General features: G+C 49.6%; 1 protein-coding gene across 1 annotated transcript in view; it reads left to right on the top strand.

Annotated features, from left to right (window-relative positions):
- The window catches only part of LOC147370225 (epididymis-specific alpha-mannosidase-like), a 53,909-nt gene that overhangs the window by 15,467 nt on the left and 15,197 nt on the right, over positions 1-23,245 (top strand). The window contains exons 7-10 of the mRNA XM_086404700.1: positions 5,802-6,000; positions 9,110-9,300; positions 20,483-20,621; positions 21,497-21,630. Of these exons, the coding sequence (XP_086260826.1) occupies positions 5,802-6,000; positions 9,110-9,300; positions 20,483-20,621; positions 21,497-21,630 (663 nt within the window). The remainder of the gene's footprint in view (positions 1-5,801; positions 6,001-9,109; positions 9,301-20,482; positions 20,622-21,496; positions 21,631-23,245) is intronic.

The raw sequence follows: 23,245 nt of genomic DNA, 5'->3' as shown, positions 1-23,245 counted from the left end.
GGACTGGGAACACTCTGAGCCTCACTTTCCTCATCTGTGAAATGGGGATGATGACAGGACCTGCTCCATAGGCTGGATCTGAGGTCAAGTGGGAAAGACACCCCAGGGGACAGTGCCTGATGTTATGTCGTCACTGCTAAACTGTAGGGAGCACCCCGTTCTATGGGATGCATGTGTATCCTCCATTTCCTCTGCCCACTGGGCATAGGGGCAGGCCCTATGGTGTCCTGTCTACTCATAAGGGACTGAGAGCCAGAGAGGTTAGGGAATCTCCCTGAGGCCACATAGGTGCTTAGCAGGGCAGCTAAGAAAGTGGAATTTGTGCTCAGAGCCGTCAGAAAAGCTCCCGAGCGAGAACGCACGTGTGCACGCTCCCGCACTCAGCATGCTGCACGTTACGTCCTCATGACGTGTTTTTCAGATGGAAACATAACTTCTGACCTCTGTCAAGCATTTAGCCTACCCTGCAGCCCCTGTCTTTGGATCTACCCATATGTTCTCTCCATACATGAAGCTATTTTCCACATACTTTCTGTTTTCCTTTCATTCACGTATACCTGAGACCATATAGTATTTCATCTTTCTCTGTCTGACTGGTTTCCTGAGCATAGTGCCCTGAAGTTTCATCCATGCTCTTGCAAACGGCAGGATTTCCTCTTTTTATGGTGAATAATACTGTGTACATATATAACATTTTCTTGATCTCGTCGTCCACTGATGCACATGTAGGTTGATTCCATATTTCTTGCCGATTATAAATACAGCTGCAGTGAACATAGGGTTGCAGAAGTCCTTCCAAGTTAGTGTTTTTGTTCTCTTTGAATAAATACAGAGAAGCGGGGAGACTGAATCACGTGGCAGCTCTATCATTCGTTTTTCGAGGAACCTCCACACTGCTTTCCATAATTGCTGGAACAATTTACTTTTAAATCAAAAGTGCGTGAATGTTTACATTTCTCCTTATCCTGATGTACATTTGTTGTTTCTTTTCACTTAGACAATAGCCGTCGTAACAGGTGTGAGGTGGTACCTCTGTGTGGTTTCGATTTGTTCAGCATCTTTTCCTGTGTCTGTTGGCATCTTCATGTCTTCTCAGACAAATATCTATTCAGGACCTCTGCCTATTTTTTACCTGGATCGTTTTCATCATTACTACTGATCTATATGTGTTCTTTTTATATATTGTGTATTATGCCTTTCCAGATTTATGACTTGCAAATGTTTCATTTCATGGAAGTGAAAGTGAAGTCGCTCAGTCGTGTCCGACTCTTTGTGACCCCATGGACTGTAGCCTACCAGACTCCTCTGTCCATGGGATTTTCCAGGCAATAGTACTAGAGTGGATTGCCATTTCCTTCTCCTGGGGATCTTGCCAACCCAGGGATCGAACCCAGGTCTCCTGCATTGTAGGCAGACGCTTTACCATCTGAGCCACCAGGGAAGTCCATTTCATAGGCTGTCTTTATTTATGAAGTTTCTTTGCTGTGCAGAAGCTTTTAGTTTGATGTAGTCTTATTATTCTCTGTGTTCCTTTTCCATGTGATGTCAAATCCAAAAACTCATCATCAAGATTGATGATGAGGAATTTACAGTGTATGTTTTCTTCTGGAAGCCCTTATAGTTCCAGGAGTTACAATCAAGTCTTCAATTAGCTTGACTTACTGTTTGAGTACAGTGTCAGGCAGTGGTCCAACCTCATTCTACACCTGAGGATGTGCAGTTTTCATAAGACCATTTCTGGTAGAAGACGTCCTTTCCCAGTTTATATTCTTGCCCTTTGCTTTAGTGTAATTACCATACACACATGGCTTTGTTCCTGAGCTCTCTATTCTATCCCATTGATCTATCTGTATCTTTTATTGTCTACTATTTAGATTGCTATGACTTTGCAGTGAACTCTGAAATCAGGGTGTACGATGCTTCTAGTTTTGTTCTTACTAAAGATTGCTCTGACCACTCATGGTCTTTGTGGTTCCCATAAATTTCAGGATTGGTTGTTCTATTTGTGTGAAAAACATCATTGGAATTTTAAAAGGTTTTGCCTTGAATCTTTAGATTGCTTTGGAAAACGCAGCCCTCCTCTTGCAGTCACGAGCTCAGAATATTTTCCCACTTAACTTGTGTCTTCCTCCATTTTGATCATCACAGTGTCATCTAGTTTTCAGTGTGCAAGGCTGTCACCTGCTCCGTGAAATGTATTCTTAGGCATTTTACCTTTTTTTAATTTTTTTTTTATTTTTTAACTTTACAGTATTGTATTGGTTTTGCCATATATCAACATGAATCCGCCACAGGTATACACGTGTTCCCCAACCTGAACCCTCCTGCCTCCTCCCTCCCCGTACCATCCCTCTGGGTCGTGCCAGTGCACCAGCCCCAAGCATTTTGCCTTTTTCATGTAACTATCAAGAGGACTGTTTCCTTCATTTCTCTTTCTGATGGTTTGTTGTTAGCATGTGGAAACACTAATCAGCAGGTGATTGTGTCTGTTGATATTTTATCCTGCAACTTTACTGCTGTTATTCATTTAAGACCAGCACGGCCACTATGGACAACAGTGTGGAGACTCCTTAAAAGCTGGAAATAGAACTGCCATGCTGCTGCTGCTGCTGCTGCTAAGTCGCTTCAGTCATGTCCGACTCTCTGCGACCCCATAGACGGCCTCCTACCAGGCTCCTCTGTCCCTGGGATTCTCCAGGCAAGAACACTAGAGTGGGTTGCCATTTCCTTCTCCAAGAACTGCCATATGACCCAGCAATCCCAGTACTGGGCATACACACCAAGGAAACCATAACTGAAAGGGACACGTGTACCCCAGTGTTCATCGCAGCACTGTTTACAATAGCCAAGACATGGAAGCAACCTAGATGTTCATCGGCATATGAATGGATAAGAAAGCTATGGTACATATATACAATGGAATATTACTCAGCTATTAAAAAGAATGCATTTGAATCAGTTCTAATGAGGTGGATGAAACTGGAGCCTATTATACAGAGTGAAGTAAGCCAGAAAGAAAAACACCAATACTGCATACTAACACATATATATGGAATTTAGAAATATGGCAATGATGACCCTATATGTGAGACAACAAAAGAGACAGATGTATAGAACAGTCTTTTGGACTCTATGGGAGAGAGCAAGGGTGGGATGATATGGGACAATGGCATTGAAACCAGTATATTATCATATGTGAAATGAATTGCCAGTCCAGGTTCGATGCATGATACAGAATCCTCAGGGCTGGTGCACTGGGATGACCCAGAGGGATGGCATGGGAAGGGAGGTGGGAGGGAGGTTCAGGATGGGGAACACGTGTACACCTGTGGTGGATTCATGTCAATGTATGGCAAAACCAATACAATATTGTAAAGTAATTAGCCTCCAATTAAAATAAATACATTGATATTAAAAAAATTTTTAAGATTTGTCTCTAGGGTTTTCTGTAGTCACTATTTTTATGACATCATTACAGCAGCTATTAGTGAGAATTTTATTTCTTCTGTTCTGATTTCCATGCTTTTTCACTACTAATTGCTGCAGCTCTGATTTATAATACCACATTAAATAAGTGGTGAGTGGGATCATCCTCATCTTTTTCCTGATCTCCCAGGAATAGTTTTACCTTTTCTTCCTTGAGTTGGTGTTAGCTGTCAGCTTGTCATGTATGGCCTCTACTATGTTGTAATTTTCATCCACACCCACTTTGAGGAGAATTTTTATCACAAATGGAATTTGAATTTTGTCTTATGCCTTTTCTGCATCTGTTGAGATGATCATATAATCTTTATCTCACATTTTCTCGTTGGTTGATTTGAGGATGTTGACTGATCCTTGCATTCCTGGAATAAATCCCTTGCATTCTGCTTTATGATGATGCAATATTGTCTTCAAGTATTGTTGATTTTGTTTGTTATTATATTGTTGAGGATTTTTGCATCTATGTTCCTAGGATATATTCAGCTATAATTTTCTTTTCTTGAGGCTTCTTTGCCTGGTTTGGTGTCAGGGTAGTCTTGGCGTTGTAAAATTATATTGAAAACTTTCAGTCCCCTTCTAGTTTGTAAAAGAGACTAACAAGGATCTGTATTCCTGAATCCTTGATGGCAATACCAGACCCGCTTACCTGCCTCCTGAGAAATGTGTATGCAGGTCAAGAGCAACATTTAGAACTGGACATGGAACAATGGACTGGTTCCAAATTTGGAAAGGAGTAAATCAAGGCTGTATATTGCCACCTTGCTCATTTAACTTATATAAAGAGTACATCATGCAGAATGCCAGACTGGATGAAGCACAAGCTGGAATCAAGATTGCTGGGGGAAATATCAGTAATTTCAGATATGCAGATGGCACCACCCTTATGGAAGAAGTGAGGAATTGAGGAGCCTCTTGATGAAACTGAAAGAGGAGAGTGAAAAAGCTGGCTTAAAACTCAACATTCAAAACACTAAGATCATGGCATCTGGTCCCATCACTTCATGGCAAAGAGATGGGAAACAATGGAAACACTGAAGGACTTTACTGTATTGGGCTCCAAAATCACTGCAGATGGTGACTGCAGCCATGAAAATAAAAGATGCTTGATTCTTGGGAGAAAAGTTATCACCAACTTAGAAAGCATATTAAAAAGCAGAGACATTCCTTTGCCAACAAAGGTTCATCTAGTCGAAGCTATGGTTTTTCCAGTAGTCATGTATGGATATGAGAGTTGTACCATAAAGAAGGCTGAGCACCGAAGAACTGATGCTTTTGAACTGTGGTGTTGGAGACAACTTTTGAGATTCCCTTGGACTGCAAGGAGATCAAACCAGTCAATAGTAAAGGAAATCAGTCCTGAATATTCATTGGAAGGGCTGATCCTGAAGCTAAAACTCCAACACTTTGGCCACCTGATGCGAAGACCTGACTCATTGGAAAAGACCTTCATGCTGGGAAAATTTGAAGGCAGGAGGAGAAGGGGATGACAGAGGAGGAGATGGTTGAATGGCATCACCAACTCGATGGCATGAGTTTGAGTAAACTCTGGGAGTTGGTGATGGGCAGGGAAGCCTCGTGTGCTGCAGTCCATGGGGTCTCAAAAAGTTGGACACAACCGAGTGATTGAACTGATTGAACAAGGATTTGTATAAATTCTTCAACATTCGATAGACATCACTGCTGAATGTTGATCTTTGCTTTCTTGAGAAGTATTTGGATCCTGGTTCAGTTTGGTTCTAGTATCCATTTGTTCAGGCTTTCTATTTACACATAATTCAGACTGGGCAGGTTATGTATTTCCAGGAATTTATCTGTTTTTCTACTTTGACATCTTTCTGAGGACGGGATTAAGGTCAGTAAATTCAAGCAAGCCATTCTGTTTTTTATTCTTGTTTAGTATCTCATCATAATCAAGGTTATTGATACCTAAGAGCAGTGCTGGGATTTAAGAAATTGTCAGGAAACGGAATCTGGCAGACACAGAAAACCAAAACCTAAATCATCTCACTTACGTGGAATTTTACAAAATCAGTCTCATACAGAAAGAGATCAGATTTTGGCAGCCAAAAGCGGCCCTGGAGAGTGTGCAGAATTGGGGGAATGTTGTGAAAGGGTACAAACCTGCAGCTGTAAGACAAACCAGTGCTGGGGAATCACCCTCAACATGGCAGAGAGGCAGACACAGCCCGCACAGGGCCCGGGATCCGTGCCCGCCGCGGGGAGTGTGGGCGGTCATGGGGGTAAGAGGGGCTCTCCCCGTGCAGGCTGGGCTCTGCACCCAGAAGGACAGGACGTTGCTTCTGTCCCCGGGCCTGCAGGGATGTGACAGGCAGTTCTTCAACGCCTCACTGCAATTCACCAACATGGACCGTGTAATGGAGGAAGTCAACAAGTTCACAGACAAGCACGGCATCCGGATGAAGTACGCCTCGCTCGGCAACTACTTCCGGGCTGTGCATGCGCACCGGCTCTCCTGGAAGGTCCGAGACCACCAAGACTTCCTGCCTTATTCCTCAGGTAGGAGCCGCTGGTTGGGGAGCAGGGAGGGATTCGGTGCCAGGGAGGAAAGGGGCCCCCAACTCAGTGCCTGCTCAGGCTTCTGCTTGGAGCCTGCTAGGGGCCCTGGGGGAGGTACAGGCCCTGACCCTCCTTCCTGACCCCCTCCACACTCTGCCCGCTTCCTAGCTCCCGGAGCCTCTCACGCTGTCCACATGCAGCAGGTCCCGTCTCTGCCTTTTATTGCAGTGCTGCCGGAAGGACTGCCCCGTGCCCACCTCCTCTTCCTGCAAAGTCCCAGTTGTCCTGTAATGTCACCTCCTCTGATCCCCAGGTGGTGCTTGTGGTAAAGAACCCACCTGCCAATGCAGGAGACACAGGAGATGCAGGTTGCATCCCTGGGTAGGGAAGATCCCTCAGAGGAGGAAATGGCAACCCACTCCAGGATTCTTGCCTGGGAAATCCCATGGACAGAGGTGGGCTACAGTCCGTGGGGTCGCAGAGTTGGACAGGACTGAGCATGCATGCATGCATGTCACCTCCTCCAGGAAGCCTTTCCTGACCTTAAGTCTAGATCGGGTGTCTCCTCTTCCCCTCAGGGTCCCACTTTTCACCTATTGCCACAGAGTCATTAGTGGGCACAATAATGCCCACGTCTCCCACAAGCCTGTGTCCTGGAGGCCAGGACAGGTTTGGCTGCGGCCAGCAAGGCTCAGAGTGAAAGGTCATGGAGTGAGCCTTGTGCTGGGTTGTGTGCACTGTGGAACCACTCTGTGTCAGGAGAGGGGGGATGTTCATCTTGGTTAGCTCATCCAGTGTGAGAATGAAGTGAGATGAGAAGAGCCCTTAGCCTAGTGCCTGGGCCAGAGCCAGGGCTCAGCAGATGCAGCTTTTAACACTGACAGCAGCATCTCCATCCTGGGAGGCCAGGCTCCATCCTGGACATGCTGTGGGCACTCCGTGTTGAGGAAGCTAGCCCGGGGCCTGATTGCCCTGAAGGAAGCCCAGCATCAGCGTCTCTTCCAGGTCCAGCCCCACCCACCTCCAAGCGGACCCCCTTAGAAGGTCCAGCCCCGCTATCTGCAAGCCAGACAGGAATTATGCACACACAGCTTCCCACTGACAGCTGGGGAGGCAGAACGCCCTCCACACCCCAGTCCAGCCTTTGCTCAGGGCATCCGCGGGGGATGGCGTTGGCTAAGTTATTGAGTATCTGAAACTCTTACTGCATACAATGCCAGAATCCTTGAAGGATCCTTGTTGTCCTGCTCCCCTTTTCCAAAAAAAAAGAGGAGCTAAGGGGTATGGTCGTGGGAGGAGACTGTGGCCAGGACCCCATGAGCCAGGATTGCCCAGGGACCCTGATCAGGTCCTACTTCCCAGGCAGGTTTGCCCAGCTGTAGGTCCATGGTGGGATCACTCAGCAGGACAGGTCGTTTTAGAAGGGAGAGGTGAGGTGAGTGTCTGTCTCCATGGACAGTTAGGAGACACAGGCTCACAGCAGCATCCACTGGCTAAGCATCCTCCAGGGGACCAGGGTGCCTGAGCTGCGCCTCTCCAGGGCCTGTGCCCTGCCCGCCCTCACCATTTAGCAGGCACAGTGTCTCAGCAGGGCTGGCCCCAGGCGGTGACTCAGATGCTCACCTGGGTTGAGATCACAGCTCCTGCCCCCACGGGCTGGGTGGCTTTGGGTAAATGACGTCACCGCTCTGAGGCTTGGTTTTGTCATCCATGACATGGGTTCTCAGAGGACTGGAGGGAATCCCACATGGCAGTTCAAATACAACCACTTCCCTTCTCATTTCCTTTCCTTCCGAAGAGACAACAGGATGGGCCCCCAGCTGCAGGGCTGGTTCTGGGCTGGGTGCCACCCTGACTGCCCCAGATCTGGATTTGCAGTGCCTCTCCGGCCTTGGTCTTCTGCCTGAGTGGTGAGAAAGGGGAGCTACATATCTCTCAGGACACTTCCCTTGGGACCTCATCAGATTGGGGGAGGGCTGGCTCCTAGAGTAGATGAGAGGGGCTACCAGAATGTGGGCGGTGTCCCAATTGAGGTGGGTGTGACACTGCCGTGTGGGCGTGGTCACACTTGAGGTGGGAGGGGATAGAGGATGTGGGCGTGGTTACCAGGAGGCAGGAAAGAGTGTATGCTGAAAGGTCCAGTGAAAAGCGAGGTGGGTGTGGCTACTTAGCCTCCCTCTAGAGAGGCACTATTTAATCAGAGACTAAAGTTCAAGGAGGAGACTTGGTCCTGATCTGAGCACAGGGTTATCTTGGTAGCTTTGTCTAGTTGGGTCCCTGCTTAGAGCTGAGGCTGTGGTGAGCCAGTGCCTGACCTGTGTGCTCAGCTTCCGGGAGGAGCTGTGGAGGGTCCCTGTGTCTCCCCCCTCAGATTGTAGCCTTTCCCAGGTCCTCCTGGCTTCCCTTCCTTGTCTAGCCAAGGTCCTCTGAGGGAAGAACAGAGAATGGAGGCACAACCCAGCCTGGGGAGGAGGCAGGAGGAGTGAACATTCGGGAACCCTGAACCACCTGCTGAGACACATCCCAGCCCCAAGGTGCTCAGACTCTTGCCCATTCCACCAGCCTCACACTCTTAGTCCAGGGTCAGGACCGTGGCTCCGGGGCTCTCACAGCTCCCACACCGCTGCCATCCTTCCCTGCTGAGCATCCAGAGAGAACTGCTGAAATGCATGCCTTCCGGGACCCACTTTTTCTCCAGAGGCACACAGGGGCTGCCAGCACTCCAGCACTTCCCCCTGGGTCCCTCAGCCCTCGCCGTCATCCCTCTCCCTCCTCCCCTGAGGTACTCAGGGCCTTTCCCCACAGGCCCTACCGAGGGTTCAGGTGCACACTGAATTCTTGTTGTCATCACAGTGCTTCAGCACTCGGGCCTCTCCAGGCCTGCCCCAGCCCAGCCTGTCCCTGCCAGCTGCCCAGCCATCCAGGAATCTTGTACCATTGCTGATCTGGCTGGGACAGGAGCCCTGAGATCACCCCCCTGACGTAGGCTGTGTCCCTGGGGACCCAGGCAGGTCTATCTCTGACCTCATCTTCCTCAGCATTTCCCAGATGAGGCTCAGGGGCCTCCATGGGCAGGACCTCACACCCACTACTGACCTTTTGCTTCTAGAAATATTTCATGCTTGGACCGGATTCTACGCCTCCCGAAGTGGTCTCAAGGGGCTGGCAAGGCGAGCCAGTGCTCTGCTGTATGCTGGAGAGTCCATGTTCACACGCTACGTGCTGTTGGCTCCCCACCGGTTCCTGGACCCGGCCTGGGGCCTGCAGCAGCTCCAGCAGCTCCGCTGGGCCGTCTCCGAGGTAACACAATGCCTCTCAGAGACAGGACAGGATTGGACCCTCCTGGGCTGTGTGCTTCTCCCTCCCTAGGTCAGCACACCTCCAAGTCCCTGGTCACTACAGGTCCACTTTACAGATGAGAATACTTAGGTTGCCTTGGTCACAAGACCTGTGCATGTTGAAGCTGCCCCAAGGCTAGGACCATGGCCTGCAAGGGTTCAGCTTGTGGTTCAGTGAGATTCAGAGCCAGATTACCCAGAGGGGAAAGGGCAAAGTGGAATAGCACTGATATCCAACAATCCAAGGCTGGGCTCAGTTCTGTGACCTCAGGCTGCTGAGTTCCCCTCTCTGAGCTTTGTTGCAGAAACCAGTGCTTGAGAAACCAAGCACCACACTCAGAGAGTTGGAGAAGTCAGGTTTACTATGCTGGCAGGCCTGGAGGAGTTGGCACTCTAAGCTGGGATCCCCAAAAAAGGGGTTACCGAGTTTTTAAACACGGACAGGAATGACTCTGTGGGTTTGCAGGGGCTGGGAGATTCCAAAGAGCAGGACAAAGGTGAGTGAGATAAGCTCCAGTTCCTAGTATTGTGAGTCCCCACTTTCTGAGACGGTGTGACCTGCGTGATCCAGACTTTGCAAGGAGCAAGCTGAATCACAGAGGCAGAAGGAGCAGGGGGTTATGTAAAACTTTACCTTATCCTCTGCATTCCCCCCTCTTGATGCTTCTGTCATTCCCTGTAGAAAGCATCATCTCGTGTTTCGGTAGGGTATTCAAAGCTCCCCTTTGTTTAGGGGGTATATTGAGCGATTACCATTGTAACTATGGATTCGGTTCGAGAGGTTATGAACTGGGTAATAGCACTGAGAATACAAGGACCAAACAAGAGCGGCACAAAGAACGTGAAGAGAGGACTGGCTTAAGGGCGGACCCACGATGTCCAGCTCCATATGTGGTTCCAGTGACCCCAGGAATTTGCTAGTTCCTCTCTCTTTTTCATCATTCATTCCCTTAGATATTAGGCCGTGTCCCTGACTATTCCTGATTGGTTTACATAAAAGCAGCAGTCTTTGTTCAAGAAGAGGCAGAGGCCTCCCTTTTCAGCTGTCAGTAAGTCTAGTCCTCTCCTATTCTGTAAAGCCACCTTAGCCAGGGAATCTGTTCGGTCCTGTAAAGCCACTAAGGATTTGGCTGCTCTCTCAGTGGTCTGTGAAGTCCCTGGATAGTGTATGGTAGGAGGAGGTTGATGAAACAATTCCTCCTATTCCCATACCTATTCCAGGAGTAATTTCCAGACCAACTAGTAGAGGCATAAACTGGATGGCCCTTTTTGAGCATGTCTTTGCTGCCAAAGGTGAGAGTCTGGCTGTTAGGGGCAATATTCATCGGCGGAGTGAGGAAAGCTAAGATGCAGATACGCATCCAACTGACTGGTAGGCATAAGTAAGCATCTTTCCCACAAAGAAAAGGCCTTGATAAGGGCAGCAGCATATCGTGTTTGTGGGAGGATGAGTGAGCCACTCACCTTTTAAAGTTTGATTACATTGGTCCCTGGCTAATTTGTCTACAGGTTCAGTTCCTGCATTATTTGTAAAGCATTCTGGAGCCTTCTGAGTTAGCTCAATTGTCCTTAAGACTGGCCCTTGTAAGGGTGAATATATAGGCGGTCCCATGGCTGTTGCGTTGTTCAGTGGTACTGGTGTACCTAAGTGCCGTGGCACTCCGTAGGATAAGCAAAGCCGGCAGTCCCTGACCAGCTGGGGGATGGTGTCTTTAAGAAGGCGATGGGTTGCACTGAGAAGCTGGTACAGATGCGGGTTTAAAGGGGAGTTAACTCTGTAACCTGAGTCACGCTGCCAAAGGACAGAGCCTGAGCGTTCAGGGCAAAGTTGCTCCGTGATTGTGTCTGTCTGCATTATTGTTCCTGTCCAGTAGGTTTTTCCATTTATTTGTAGACAGACACCTGTTCTCTTTTATTGCATCTGTGTGCTGTTTGGGGGTAAACGGAGGCACGGGGGCATGATGACAATGGCATGGCATCAGGATACCCCTGGGGCTTGGACCACCTGGTGGGGGAAAGGTAGCAGCAGTGGGGGGCATGAATGGAGAACATTTTCGGTGCCCAGGCCTCTGGATATACGTCACATGGTTAAGGCAGTAGGTGACCAGCCTATAGGATTGGCTATCTACACATTGTTCACGCTGATGATTAAGGACACAGTTTTCCAAGGGTTGACTGTAATGTTGACCGGTGCGTGATGGGTAAGGAACGGCACCATCTGTTACAGCAAGCGACAGAAAAGATTGCAAAGCAACCTGCACATAACAGATAACTGAACACTAGCAAAAGGTTTTCTCCCCGTCTTTGGGCTGTCATGGCTATAGCAACTGAGCCTATCATGAAGGGGGTCAGCTATACTGTGAGCGATTTAGTTAGTAGGGCGAATTGATCATAAGAGACATGATCTCTGAGGCTTCCCGCTACAGTGAGGTAACAGACAGCTAACTGCAGCTTCGGACCCAAATCCCAGTCCTGGAGTGCAACCAAAGCTAGTCCTGGAGCAAAGAACACAGCAATAACTCCAACCAGGGATACAGACCAAGGTTGACAATGAAAATCCATTGATATTTTGATAGCCAGATCCTCAGTCTTCCGCCAGGGAATGACCAGTCAGCTATCGGAGTGTGGCTGGAACAATCCTCAAACTTCTGCTCTGCATTGATTGGTCAGCTTCTGAAGTGACTAGAGCAGAGCTCAGCGAGCGCCCTTTGTGGGTGAGGGCCACTGTATTTGGAACCAGACCTTGAGGGGATTTTCCGAGTCCTGAATTGCTTTCCAGATGTCCTCGTCACAGGAAGCCACTGCCTTCTTGACTCTGGGGGTGGATCCAAGGCATGAAGTCTATAACTTTAACAGCAGTAGGTGTTGCCAGGACGACAGTGAGAGGGCCTGTCTGAACTTGTGGAAGTGGTTCTTTTTCCAGTCTTTAACCCATAGCTCATCTTTGGGCTGATAAGGATGAATCCAATTGCCCAAAGAAATGGGTGTCCTTTCTAAGGTTTCTTGGGCTATACGGTGGAAGACTTTTCCCAGAGCCTGGAAGTGTCAGTACATCTCCAGGCCAGCTGGTTGTTGGGGGTTTCCTTTGAGTTTTCCTATCCCTGGGGGCATTTTCCCATATAAGATCTCAAGAAGAGAATTGTCTGAGGACTGCAAGATACATCTGGCTCGGACTAAGGCTAGCGGTGACATGTCAACCCAAGATAAATGAGTCTCCTGACAGTGTTTAGCTAATGTAGTCTTGAGGGTGCCATTCATGCGTTCAACTTTCCCTGAGCTCTGTGACCTGTAAGTGGTGTGACCCTTCCATTCGATACCCAGTGTCCTGGATAAAGTTTGCATTATCTCAGACGCAAAAGCTGGCCCATTGTCAGACCCTAAGGACCGAGGCAGCCCGTATCTCGGGATTATGTCTCTTAGTAGGGCCTTGGACACTTCTCATGTCTGTCCAGTGCGTGTGGGGTGGCTTCAGCCCATCCCTAGTAGGTGCAGACTGCCACAAGTAAACACTAACAGCCCCTATACCGCTTGACTTCAGTAAAGTCCACTTCTAGATCTTCAAAGGGCAGAGTCCCAACTGTCTGCATCTCTGGGTTAGGTCTTGGTCCTTGGCTGGTGTTGTTTTGTGTACAAGTCACACCTCTAGTACTGATCTGGGCACACAGGGTTGGGAGCTTAAAATTGAAACAGTAGCAGCTCAGTAAGCTCTCCAGCACAGTTTTTCCTAAATGAGTTGTCTCATGATGTTGTTTTACCAGCTGGACTGCATGACTGCTGGGGACAGTGAGTTTTTGGTCTGGGAGCTTCCACCAGCCCTCCTTTGCTTTTATTCCTCCATCATTTAGAGCCCATTGGTCTTCTTACTTGGTGTATCTCGGGGATGGAGGCAATTCTGGTGCCAAGAGGACCTTAAAGGTTGCCTCAGGGTCGACTTTGGGGATTGGTTGGGTCGCCGCCTCCCTGACTGCCTGGTCAGCTGACCAATTTCCTTTGCTGATTGGATCAGTTCCTCGCTGATGGCCTTTACAATGGATGACTGCTATTTGGAAAGGCTTCCAGACTGCGTCTAACAACTAAAGGATTTCTTTTTTGTTTTTAATCTCCTTTCCCCCTCCTGTCAATAGTCCCCTTTCGTTATAAATGGCTTCATGTACACGTAGAGTATCCAAGGCATGCCTGGTATCAGTATAGGTGTTGACTCGTCTCCCTTTGGTGTGCCTTAGCGCCTGGGTGAATGCCCGTAGCTCAGCCTGTTGTGCTGACCACCCTTGTGGCAAGGCCTCGGCCTGCACTTTCTCGTCAACTGTTGTTACGGCAGAGCCTGCTTTGTGCTGCCCGTCTTGGATGAAACTGCCTTTGTCAGTGAGCAGTTCCAGCTCTGGGTTCTGGAGGGGGATGTCCATCAGGTCCAGCCTGCTCAAGCGAATTTCATCTATGACCTCCTTATAGTTATGGTCGGGGGTTCCCACTTACACAGGTAAAACTGTGGCGGAGTTCAGCGTCCGCACAGTCTCGAGTTGTACCTGTTTGTTTTCCCAGAGCAGTCCTTTATAGCAAATCATCCTGGAGTTGGTCAGCCACTTATGGCCCTGGCTGTTCATCAGGGCAGTAACAACCTGGGGAACCTTTGCTTTTATATTTTGTCCTAGAGTAAGCTTATCTGCTTCTCTGGCCAAAATCACAGTGGCAGCTAATGCCTGGAGGCATGGTGGCCATCCCACAGCCGCTGGATCCAGTCGCTTTTACAGGTATATGGCCGGGCGCTGCCATGACCTAACTGTTTGTGTGAGGAGCCCTGCTGCAGTGTGATTTTTCTCATGCACAAAGAGGTTAAAGTCCTGTGCCACATTTGGCAGCCCTAATGCAGGAACAGTGGTCTAGAGTCTCTTTATCTCCTTGAAGGCCTTTTCCTGTTAAGGGTGCAACTCCAGGGGATCCTTACCACTCTGTTGTGGCTTTCAACAAAGGCTTGGCAATTTCAGAGAAACTCAGTATCCATATCCAGCAGAATCCAGCCCCGAGGAACTCACAGACTTCTTTCTTGGTGTTCTGCCGAGGTAGTGAGCAGATGGCTTGCTTCCCCTCCTGTCCCAGTGCCTGATGCCCTTTTCAAATGACAAAGCCCAGGTACTTGACCTCCTGTGTACAGATCTGAGCCTTTTCCATGACACCTTGTACCCTGTGGTGGAGAGAAAAGCCAACAGGGCTTTGGTGCCTCTCCAGCAATCCCCTGGGTGGGACTGGCTAGCAACAGGACATACACATACTGGAGTAGTGTGCAGTTCAAAGTTTCTCTGCGAAAGGCAGCAAGGTCTTCAGCCAGGGCTTCACCAAACAGGTGAGTTTTTGAAGCCTTGTGGCAGCCGGGTCTAAGTCAGCTGTGCCTTCGTCCCAGTGTGTGGGTCTTCCCTTTCAAAGGCAAAGAAGGGCTGGCTGGCAGGCTGGTGAGAGCCAGAGCCAGAAGAATGTATCCTTGTGATCAAAGCAGGTGAACCAGCTTGCATGAGAGAGTAAGAGACTCAGGAGAATGTTGAGATTTGGGACCACGGGATGGTTGGTGATCACCACACTGTTGATGCCACAGAGGCCCTGGATGGGGCGGTAGTCATTCCCTCCTTTTTGACTGGTCAGAGTGGGGTGTTCCGGGGACACTGACATTCCATTAGGATCTCGGCATCTCGTGGGCACTGGCTGTGGTCCCAAATTCCCAGGCATGCCTCCCGTAGGTACTGGATATTGTTTCTAACAGGAGTGGCTCCTGGCCTCGGGTCCACTACAATGGGGGCATGGTTTGTGGCCAAACCTGGGGGCTCCTTCTCTGCCCAGACATCAGAGAATTCTATTAGCAAGCTTGGGGGATTTATTTTTTCCCTCCGTGAGTAGCAGAGACGCCATTCATCTTCCCTGGGCATAGTCATGGCCTTCATCAGAGCTGATTGGCTCCCCAGAGTGAGGCTCGTATGCTTTCCAGGAGCAAAGGTAATTTGTGCCCCCAGGTTTGTCAGTAAGTCTCTACCCAGCCAGGGAATGGGGCATTCAGGTAAGTAGAGAAATTCATGAGTCACCAGATGGCCCCCTAGCTGACACGAATGGGCCTTGCACAATGAGCAGGCTGCCATGTCCCTGTGGCCCCAACAGTAGTTGCTGTTCGGCCTGTGAGGGGAGCCAGAGGTGTGGTTTCCATGAAGTGTTCAGCTCCAGTATCTGCCACAAAAGTCATTGATTGGCTTCCTACTTTCACTGTGACCAGGGGCTCCCAAGGGCCCAGGATTAGTGAGCCCAGTCTTCTTTAGTCTGCTTTTGCTCCAGCCAGGCCAACAAGGTTTTTGACGGCCAGCTCAGGCTGGTGCCTTTCTTTTTGGGTTGACCGAACTTCTTTGACCCTTAGATGTCCCTCTGTGACGGTGGCACTCAATCCAGTGTCTAGTGTCCTTGCAATAGGTGCACTGGTCGTGGTGTAGAGGTGGTCTCTTCTTAGTTTCCCCTTTCCACAAGGGGACATTCTGTTTCACTTGATCTGAGCTCCTCAATGATGCTGCTAGCAGGGCTGCTCTCTGTTTCATTAATTTATCTGATTCTCATTGGGCTTCATGGTCTAGGTTCACGAAGACTTTATTTGCTACCTCCAGTAAATGTGAGGGATTCATCCCAGTGAAGCCTTCCGGCTTTTGGAGCTTTCGTTGGGTGTCTGCACAGGATTGAGCCACAAAGGAAGCATTAATCATTGGTTGATTCTCTATTGTCTCAGGGATGAACAGGTTGTATGTCCGGAATGCTTCACACAGTTTTTCATAGAAATTGGTGGGAATGTCATCTCCCTTTTTTGACTGTTGTTGTAATTTTGAACATATTGGTGGGCTTTTTGGCTCCTGCTTGAAATCCATGTAGAAAGGCATCACAGTAGCAACCCAGGGTTTCTTATCCTCCTCTGAAATTGAAATCCCAACCAGGCCTCATCTCTGGCATCACTTCTTGTGCCCATCCTTCTGCATCTAAGACCTCTGTGGACACTTGTCCTCGGAGCCATTTGGGGGCTTCTGTTGAGATGCATCACCTTTCTTCAGCGGTGAAGAGAGACGTAAGGGGCTGGTGACAGTCATCCCATGTAGGCTGATGGGTGTGGGAAATGGACCCTAGGAGGTCAATCATAGCTGGTGGTTTATCCGAGTACGCTGGGTTATGGTGTTTCCAGTTTAGGAGATCAGTAGGGCTGAAGGCTGGTGATAGAGGAGGGAGCGACCAGGCTGGACTGAGCCTCGTCCACTTGTTGAGGACCTTGAGTTTCTTGCAGTGGCGTCTCATGGGCGGTGGCCAGCTGGTTAGACTGTTTGGCTGAGCGGAGCTGCTTCCCTACTGGCTCAGGGCTGGTGTCTTGCTCATGAGGTGCTGCGGGGGATGTGGAGGGAGGTGGACTGTCTGGCAATGGGTCTGGCGCTGACTGTGCCGGGGCATCTGGAGTCCGGGGAAGGTATGGCAGGGGCAGTCATGGGTCTTCCACTGGATCTCCCTGGAATATATATTTTTTCTCTTCTTTCTTTTTCTGAGTTCTGGTTGGGGAACAAATACCCTACTCTGTCCCTATCTGTTCATGCAAAATCTTGCCCATGGGGGCAGGATCTGTGCTATTAGAAGCCAGGTGTCTATGTATGGGGGCTTCCTTGGTGGCTCAGAAGGTAAAGCGTCTGCCTGCAATGCAGGAGACCTGGGTTTGATCCCTGGATCAGGAAGATCCCCTGGAGAAGGAAATGGCAACCCACTCCAGTACTCTTGCCTGGAAAATCCCATGGACAGAGAAGCCTGGAGTCCCAGTGACTACCTGGTTCACTGCTTGGACAGTGGGAAGGTCAGGATTGCCCTCTGGCAGCCATCCAACATCAAAGGATGGCCAACTGAGCTCACATAAGTTAAGTTTCCTGGGGGTCATCTTGACTAATCTCCTGCAAAGCCCTTCTTAAAGTTCTTTATCAGTCTAAAACTGTTGCTTCAGAGGAACTGCCACCCATGTTGACAAGCATAATCTACCTGGCAGGGTTTTGAGGAAAACCTCATCTCTTACCTGTCAGCTCAAGGAGTCAGTCAACAGAAGAATAACCAGTAACCAATAATTTCTCCCTCACTGTATATCCCGCCTTGAGTCAGTGGTGCAAAGACAAGCAAGGGTGGCTGGCCCGTCAAAAGAGAATACCATTCAGGTGACTGCTTGCCTGCGTCCCTGGGGGGAACTTAGGTGCCTCTTAGCATTGGCAGATCAGTATATACCCCTGATCCAGTTCTGTCTCGCAGTGAGGGACTGGGTCCCTCAGAACAGATACCGCCTTGAACCACATGAGATCACCACGGAACCACAAGTTAGGGCCTACTCGGACTCCATAGCCATGACGGCCGTGAAGCCACACAATCAAGCCAGAAGCGCAAGCGAATCAGGCTGCACACTCGTTCACATTCATGTCTCACCCTCTTGGCTGCTCTCTTGAGGGAGATTTAAGATGCCTCTGAACATTGGCAGGTTGGTATAAACTGCCGACCCAGACCAGCTTCGCAGGGAGAGATCAAATCCCCCACAGACTGGCCCTGCCTTTCAGCCTTATGAGGTCATCACAGAACTGCAGGTTTTGGATCCTCTCAGGCTCTGTAGTCCGAGGACTGTGTAGCTCACTTCCACTTCCTTCAATCAGCAATCATGTATACACAGTAATTCAAGAGGTCATCACAGTACCTCCCTTTTCCTGAGTCCCCAGGTCTCCCTATCTGATGCTCCCTTCCTGGGATCTCCAAGGAGGTGATCAGTCTCCTCTTCTACCCGTTAGGGTAGGGCCTGACTGGGGACTGGCCACGGGGCCTTACTTGATCCTGTGGCCGTTCCTGGTGAGTTGGTCCATTCCTCCAATGAGTCCGGTCAGGGCTAAGCCACCTGGAGAGTCAGAACGCTGGTCCAAAAGAGAACCCAGAACACCACCAGGTGGTGTGCCACCTCGTCCCTTTCGGGGCTCCTCCACTCCGACCCGGCTGAGCAACCAGTCTGGTGGCTCAGGTGGCATGGTTGCAATCTTGCTGGGGCCTCCAGAAATGTTGCAGAAACCAGTACTCGAGAAACCAAGCACCACACTCGGAGAGTTGGAGAAACTCAGGTTTTCCAGAGGAGTTAACACTCCAAGCTGTGAGCCCCAAGCACGGGGCTTACAGTTTGTATACACAGACAGTGATGATCAGTGCATTTGCAGGGGGCTGGGCGATTGCAGAGAGCAAGACAAGGCTGAGTGAAATATGATCCAGTTCCTAGTACTATGAGTCCCCACTTTCTGAGACTACATGACCTACATGATCCAGACGTTGCAAGGAGCACGCTGAGTTACAGAGGCAGAAGGAGCAGGACGTTATGTAAAATTTTAACTTTTCCTCTTCACCTAGGTCAGCACAACTCCCAGTCCCTGGTAACTACACGTCCACTTTATAGATGAGAACACAAAGGTCGCCTTTGATCACAAGACACATGCATGATGAAGCTGCCCCAAGGCTAGGACCATGGCCTGCCTGGGTCAAGCTTGCGGTTAAGGAAGATATACAGCCAGATTGCCCCAGAGAGAAAAGGGCAAAGTGGAGTAGCACTGATGTCCAACAATCCAATGCTGGGCTCAAATCTCAGCCCAGATCTCTGAGCTCAGGCTATTGACTTGCCCTCTCTGAGCTCTAATGTCCTCCTTGGAAAATGAGAACCCTATATCCAAACACACATAGGTTGTTGGGCTCTGTGCTGCCACAAAGGAAGTTGTTCATAACTCTGCATCTTACTTGTCCCCACTGTACAGATGGGAAAACTGAGACCGAAGATCTCCTACAACTTGTCTCTTCAGTAGTCAGAAATGGGCCACGCTGCTCATGACATTCAGTCACTAAAAAGAATTGTTGGCAGGACTAGTCATTGCGCGGGGGTGAAGGGGATTGACTTTAGCACCCATCAGAGGGGGTGGCCATGTGGCTTCACCTCACGGGGACTCAAGTTTCCCTTCTGTGAAGAGGAGGTCATCCAACCCTACGTGGTGCAGGCAAGTAATAGGCCATGTGTGGGGCTTTTCTGGAGCAGGGTATCAGCACTTATTGAAAGGTTGTTGCTGAACCATGAAAAACACCAGATTCTTGGCCTCTGGAGGAGAATTCAATCCAGGGCCAGAGACGAGGCTTGATCACTCAGAGCTTTTGTGTAATAAAGTTTTATTAAAGTATAAAAGAGATAGAGAAAGCTTCTGACATAGACATCAGAAGGGGGCAGAAAGAGTATCCCCCTGCCAGTCTTTAGCTGGGTGTTACATAGCTACTAGAAATCTGCTAATTAGAGAAAGGAAATGTCTCAAAACTCAGAGAATGGCACCAGGCCCCTCACCCACAAGATTCACTGAGATAACATTAGCACCAGGGGAGTCATCCCGGGCCATGAAATGATTGACGTGAATCTTGAAGAAGGGCAGACTGTCATACACAGACACAGTTTCGGTAACATAGATTAGGAGAGCAATGCATGAGTACAACATACTGGCTTGTCAAGTGGGTCCTGAGTCTTTAGGGGGAACCGACTTGAAGACAGAGTCTGGGGAAATACACTGTACGTTAGCACAGCTTAAGACCAACACTTCCATAAGGAAATGCGTTGGTGAGCTCAAGGTTGGAGAAAAGTTCAGGTGGAACCAGGTGTCATTATGGCAACACAGAGTTTTAAGAGAAACCTCTTTTTAAATTTGTATAGAAAAGGGAAAAAAAAATAACACTAGTTTGTTTCCTCCTGCCTCTTAAGAGAGAAAAATGTTTGACACTCTTCCATTTGGAGACCCCTGGCCTTCCTGCTTGTTACCCTCTCATTATGGGATGGCTGGGTCATGGAGGGAAGCTGGGGAGGGTCCTTTTCAGAAGTCAGTTTTCTGTCCAGAGTCAGGGACACAGTTATGCGTTTTCCCAAGGTCAAAAACACTTGGGAAAGTTCATCGACCTCTCTGACCTCAGTTTCCTCTTCTGTAAAGTGGGAGGAACCCCCAATTCTCCAGCAGCACCTGCTGAGAGGGAAGTGGTGTCAGGGCCCTGTGGGTGTCAGGACAGCAGGTGCTGAGCAGAGGCTGGCCTGACCCCACTCCTGTCCTGCTCCTGCGGGGGCCCAGGTCCAGCACCACGATGCCATCACCGGGACTCACGCCGGCAAGGTTGGTGACATGTTTGTGGAGCACCTGAGCACCGGGATGCAAGGGGTGCACAAGCTGATGGCCTCCATCACCCAGGACAGGTCTCCAGCAAACTCAGGTAAGCGAGGCCCCTGGGGGCACAGTGGGCCATGGCAGGTGTCTGCCCGGTTGTACTGCCCAGCTCTGCCCTCTGCTCTGTGTCTGTGTGCAGTCCCATCCCACTTTCAGAGTCTGGAAGGGCCCTGGAGACCAGGGGTGCAGCACACAGGAACTCTGCCCATGCAGACTGGTGTTGGGAGGGGAAGACTTTCTCAGTAAGGGACTTAGAACTGGGTTCTTCCGGTTCCTGGTGGGGCTGGCTATTCCAATGAGCTCAGAAGGGCGACTGACTCCCCAAGCAAGGTGTAGGTGGAGACCCCAGAAAGGCATCCAGCCATGGGAGCTGCCTGGGCAGAGGCCAGGGACTGGACAGTGTGTGCAGTGTTCAGGGATCCGGGAGTCATCGGACACGACCTTATCCTGGGGCACATCTGGTGGAGGATGGAGTGGAAAGAGAATCCAGGTTCATACCAAAGAGACCTCCAGTGCTGACCTTGGTGATTGGCCTTGACCCTTCAAGCTCCAGAGAATTTTCTGTACATTTCCAAGCTTTTAAGCTTTGGAACACTGCCTTAGAACATGGGTCACCTTGGGCAGCTGACCCTTCTTTCTGCAGCTCAGTGTCCGCACCAGTAAAGTGGGCTGACAGGAAGAGATGACTGAGGAGCTCATGGACCCTCATCTCTGGGTGGATGCTCTCCCACCCCTCCTGGGAACCAAGACCCAGCTTGAACAGATTAGGAGGGAGTTGGACGTCAGACCCCACGTGTCTGCTTGTTCCTCCCCCTGGACTCTGCAGAACTCATCTCACCTGCCTCAGTTTCTCTTGTTCCAAGGGGCACCGGGGTGAGGGGTGGGTCAGGTACAGCAGTAGAGCCTGTTCTCTGTGTGCAGGCCCGGAGCCTGGGGGCCACTTTGCAGTGGTCTACAACCCGCTGGCCTGGACAGTCACCACCATCATCACCCTGACTCTGGACTTCCCCAATGTCAGCATCACAGACGAGTCAGGCCGCCCTGTCCCTGCACAGGTAAGGGTGACATCCCATCTATGGTGCATGCCCTGTTGCTGACCCTGCTTTGGGCTGGGGCCCCAGAAGTAGGCATCTAAAAGGAACATGTGACACGCTGCTCTCACTGTGAGGACAGTGTCCTATGGGTGAGTCACCATCAGGGTCAGTGGATCCACCCAGGGGACTGACCCTAGGCTTTGGGCATCTGAGTTGACCAGAAGTCTGCTCTACTCTTCCTGCCCTGGAAGGTCTCATGGTATCTTCAGCTCCATGGGAGGCATCCACCCACAGTCCAGCCCCTCATTGGGAATATATATATATACACATATGTGTACATTTCTACTTCTCATGGGGAAGCCAGAAATAGTCCTATTTGTGCATTTATGGAGGTGCTGTCGTAGGGGCAGGCCCCAGCTATGACATCCACATCCTGTGTGGTCCCTCCTCATCTCCTTCCCAGACCTGGGGCTAGACTTGGTTCTAGAGCTGACCCTACTATTACCAAGCCAGCCCTTTCTTGAAGAGGTGAGAGAGGGAATTTCATCAGTCCATCATTCCAGAAACACTGCCAAATGTCTGTTCTGAGCCTGGCCCCAGATGAGTGCTCATCCCTGGACTGTGGAACCATCCTGGGATTCAAGAAACAGACACAGAAACGGACAGTTAAGGCATGGGGTGATGACCTGGCAGGCAGGGCAGTGATCCTTAGCTGAGACAGAGGAGGAAGATTCCTCTATGTCAGGGTCGGGAGACATGAGGGTGTTGGGATGAGTAGATCCAATATATAACATCCCCCTCCAACCCAAAGGCACCACCCACTAAGTCTAAATGCTCTTAAATACTCAGATCAGATCAGTCGCTCAGTCGTGTCCGATTCTTTGCAACCCCATGAATCGCAGCACGCCAGGCCTCCCTGTCCATCACCACCTCCCGGAGTTCACTCAGACTCACCTCCATCGAGTCAGTGATGCCATCCACTCATCTGATCCTCTGTCGTCCCCTTCTCCTCCTGCCCTCAATCCCTCCCAGTATCAGAGTGTTTTCCAATGAGTCAACTCTTTGCATGAGGTGGCCAAAGTACTGGAGTTTCAGCTTTAGCATAATTCCTTCCAAAGAAATCCCAGGGCTGATCTCCTTCAGAATGGACAGGTTGGATCTCTTTGCAGTCCAAGGGACTCTCAAGAGTCTTCTCCAACACCACAGTTCAAAAGCATCAATTCTTTGGCGCTCAGCCTTCTTCACAGTCCAACTCTCACATCCATACATGACCACTGGAAAAACCATAGCCTTGACTAGACGAACCTTTGTTGGCAAAGTAATGTCTCTGCTTTTGAATATGCTATCTAGGTTGGTCATAACTTTCCCTCCAAGGAGTAAGCATCTTTTAATTTCATGGCTGCAGTCACCATCTGTAGTGATTTTGGAGCCCAGAAAAATAAAGTCTGACACTGTTTCCACTGTTTCCCCATCTATTTCCAAGGAAGTGGTGGGACCAGATGTCATGATCTTCGTTTTCTGAATGTTGAGCTTTAAGCCAACTTTTTCACTCTCCACTTTCACTTTCATCAAGAAGCTTTTGAGTTCCTCTTCACTTTCTGCCATAAGGGTGGTGTCATCTGCATATCTGAGGTTA

The sequence above is a fragment of the Bos grunniens genome, chromosome 6 (assembly GCF_055505025.1).
Source record: "Bos grunniens cultivar Pamir isolate PY7600 chromosome 6, Bosgru_T2T1.0, whole genome shotgun sequence".
Classification (NCBI taxonomy): domain Eukaryota; kingdom Metazoa; phylum Chordata; class Mammalia; order Artiodactyla; family Bovidae; genus Bos; species Bos grunniens.
The sequence above is the reverse complement of the archived record's forward strand: the minus strand, read 5'-3'. Positions and strand labels throughout refer to the sequence as shown.